General features: G+C 54.1%; 1 protein-coding gene across 1 annotated transcript in view; it reads left to right on the top strand.

The window, feature by feature from the left end:
* The window catches only part of TBX6 (T-box transcription factor 6), a 5,269-nt gene extending 2,450 nt beyond the window's left edge, over positions 1-2,819 (top strand). Inside the window, exons 3-8 of the mRNA XM_006148215.3 lie at positions 1-85; positions 191-337; positions 415-485; positions 2,085-2,158; positions 2,241-2,421; positions 2,504-2,819. The exon at positions 1-85 is cut by the window's left edge and continues 171 nt beyond it. Of these exons, the coding sequence (XP_006148277.1) occupies positions 1-85; positions 191-337; positions 415-485; positions 2,085-2,158; positions 2,241-2,421; positions 2,504-2,717 (772 nt within the window). The 3' untranslated portion in view covers positions 2,718-2,819. The remainder of the gene's footprint in view (positions 86-190; positions 338-414; positions 486-2,084; positions 2,159-2,240; positions 2,422-2,503) is intronic.
* Positions 2,820-2,833: the final 14 nt, after the last annotated feature.

Raw genomic sequence — 2,833 nt, 5'->3', positions numbered from 1 at the left:
CGCCACTGGTGCCCATGGGATGCGGCAGCCTGTGTCCTTCCATCGCGTCAAACTCACCAATAGCACACTGGATCCCCATGGCCACGTGAGGCCCAGGCTGGGGCCCCAGGAGAGGGGCTAGGGTGGCACTGGATGGGAGGTCAAGGTGAGGGCCCAGGACAAGGAATCACTCTCTTTTCTTCCCTCCCAGCTGATTCTGCACTCCATGCACAAGTACCAGCCCCGAATACACCTGGTGCGGGCTGCCCAGCTCTGCAGCCAGCACTGGGGGGGCGTGGCCTCATTCCGCTTTCCCGAGACCACTTTCATCTCCGTGACAGCCTACCAGAACCCACGGGTGAGTGAGCCTGTTTGAAGGGGTGGCAGCACCCCGTAGAAGTCACAAGAGCTTTGACGCTGTGCATGTGCCCCCAGATCACACAACTGAAGATTGCAGCCAATCCCTTTGCCAAAGGCTTTCGGGAGAACGGCAGGAACTGTAAGAGGTGGGCACTGTTCATTCATTCATGCATTCATTCAACGAAGGTTTATTCATCCCTTACCATGTGTTGGGCAGTGTGCAAGATGTCAGAAATGCAATGATAAGTAAAAATATGTATTCACTAATTGATTCAATAAGTAATTATTTAGCACCCACTGTGAGCCGAGCACAGATCTAGGCACTGGGAATTCATCCATCAGTAAAACCAGCCAAAGCCCCTGTCCTCCTGGAGCTGCTATCTAGTATGCAGCCTACAAGTAGCCAAGAGAAAGAAATCAAGTGTTATATGTTAGGGCTACAGTCTAAAGTGAAGAGAAATAAATCCGGGAAGAAGAGTAGGAAGGATGGGTATTAGATAATCTTAAAAAGGTTTCACTGAGAAAAGAGCACCTGAGAAAACACCTGAAGGAAGGGAGGGAGGGCCATGTGGATACCTGGGGCTGGGGGAAAGCATGTGCAAAGTCCCTGACGTGGGACTCGTGAGAAGGCAGGTCCCGGAGGTGACGGGGGAGCCAAGTTATGTTGGCCAGAAAAGGGTTAGTAAGGACTGGAGCATCAATTCTACACTCGATCTTAGCCAAAAGGCCGAGAAGCTATTTGTTGGTGTCTGTTTCTTTTTCTTTCTTTCATTTTTTTTCTTTTTTTTGAGAAGTTTTTGCTATAGGACATGTGCGCTCGCCAGAGACAGAAAGCGAGAGATCACCCCCTAGGTGGGGTGTTCATGGTGCAATCCCTTCTCCTCCATTCTCCTCTCAGGATCTTGGGCACGCACGCACATGCGCCCGGCGTGAGTTTAAGCCACTGGGTCCAGGACTCGAACCGCGGTCGACTACGTGGGAGTCCAGCGACATAGCCATTACGCTAACTGCTGGTCCCTTTCTTTCATTTTTTAAAGTTTCTCTTCTCTGAGTGAAAGAGATAGAGACCCTAACAGGTCTTGACACCATAATCCACCCTAGCCTCAGCCAGCGCCCCCTCACAGGCAGCCCCATTCCCAGCATACTCCGGTAATGCCCAGACTGAATCTGGAGCCCTCCCATGTGGATCGTGTTCTCACACCGTGTTCTACCACTGCACTACCGTCTGGCCTCCAGATTTTTGTGCATGGATCTGAGGACAACTCCATCAGAGTGGGCCCTTGCCCTCAAGGAGCTTATAGCCTATCAGAAAAGACAGACCTTCACCGAAGGAGGCACTAGTCAAATGGGAAGTGCAACTGATTCATGTCATGAGGGAGGATGACTGGCACTGTGGGAGGTCACAGAGGACTTCCATGCTTGAAGAAGGGACAGAAAGACGACGACAGCTAGTGGAGATGGGCAGTGTGATGAGCCGGATCAGACCACGCCCTGGACTTGCAGTTTAGGGAGGGATTCCTATTGCTTCCAAATGCAATAGGAAAACTCTGAAAAGCTTAAGTGGGGAATAAACCCCAGCTCTTTCTAATCATTAATTCTCTGGCCTTCAGTTCCTTCATCTGTAAAATGGGTATATTTATGGCACCTACCTGAGAGGGCCCCTGCGAGGGTGAAATGCCTAGCACCTGGTAAGTACTGTTATTACCATCATCACCACCCTCATCATCATCATCACTATCCCCCAGGGAGCGGGATGCCCGTGTGAAGAGGAAACTGCGGGGCCCAGAGCGAGTAGCCACAGAGGCCTATGGGAATGGAGGTGAGTGTAGTCCCAGTGCTGGTGGGACCAGGCCTGAGGCATTGGTCCTCTGTAACTCCACCTGTCCCTTTCACCTTCCCAGATGCTCCAGGTGGTCCCTGTGACTCCACCCTTGTTGGGGACATTCGTGAGTCAGATCCAGAGCAGGCCCCAGCCCCCCAGGAAGCTGCCCCTGCCCCAGCCCCTCCATGTGGCCCCAGTGCGGAGGCCTACCTCCTGCACCCTGCAGCTTTCCATGGGGCCCCTGGGCACCTTCCATCCAGGTAAGTGGGATGAGGGCACAGGCTGGGCTATTCCAAGCTGGGGATCCTCTTCCCTTTCCTGATACCACTCTCTTCACTTCAGGAACCCCAGCTTCCCAGAGGCTCCAGAATCTGGGCGCCCGGCCCCCTACTCGGCTGCATTCCTGGAGCTGCAGCCCGGGCCAGGGGGCTCAGGGTACCCCGCAGCTCCACCAGCAGGGACTTTTGCCCCACACTTCCTCCAAGGTGGCCCCTTCCCCCTGCCATACCCTGGGCCTGGGGGTTACCTGGATGTGGGCTCCAAACCAATGTACTGAAGCCACTGCCAGCTCCTCACCTCCATCTCCCATCACCAACTCCAGCTCCCTTCCCCCAGCCCAGAAGCCCCCTCACTTCCACTGGCCCCATCCCCCACACCAAATGGCTGCCTTAG

The sequence above is a fragment of the Tupaia chinensis genome, unplaced genomic scaffold (assembly GCF_000334495.1).
Source record: "Tupaia chinensis unplaced genomic scaffold, TupChi_1.0 Scaffold000231_1, whole genome shotgun sequence".
In the NCBI taxonomy this organism is placed as follows: Eukaryota; Metazoa; Chordata; class Mammalia; order Scandentia; family Tupaiidae; genus Tupaia; species Tupaia belangeri.
This window is presented reverse-complemented; position numbering and strand designations above follow the sequence as displayed.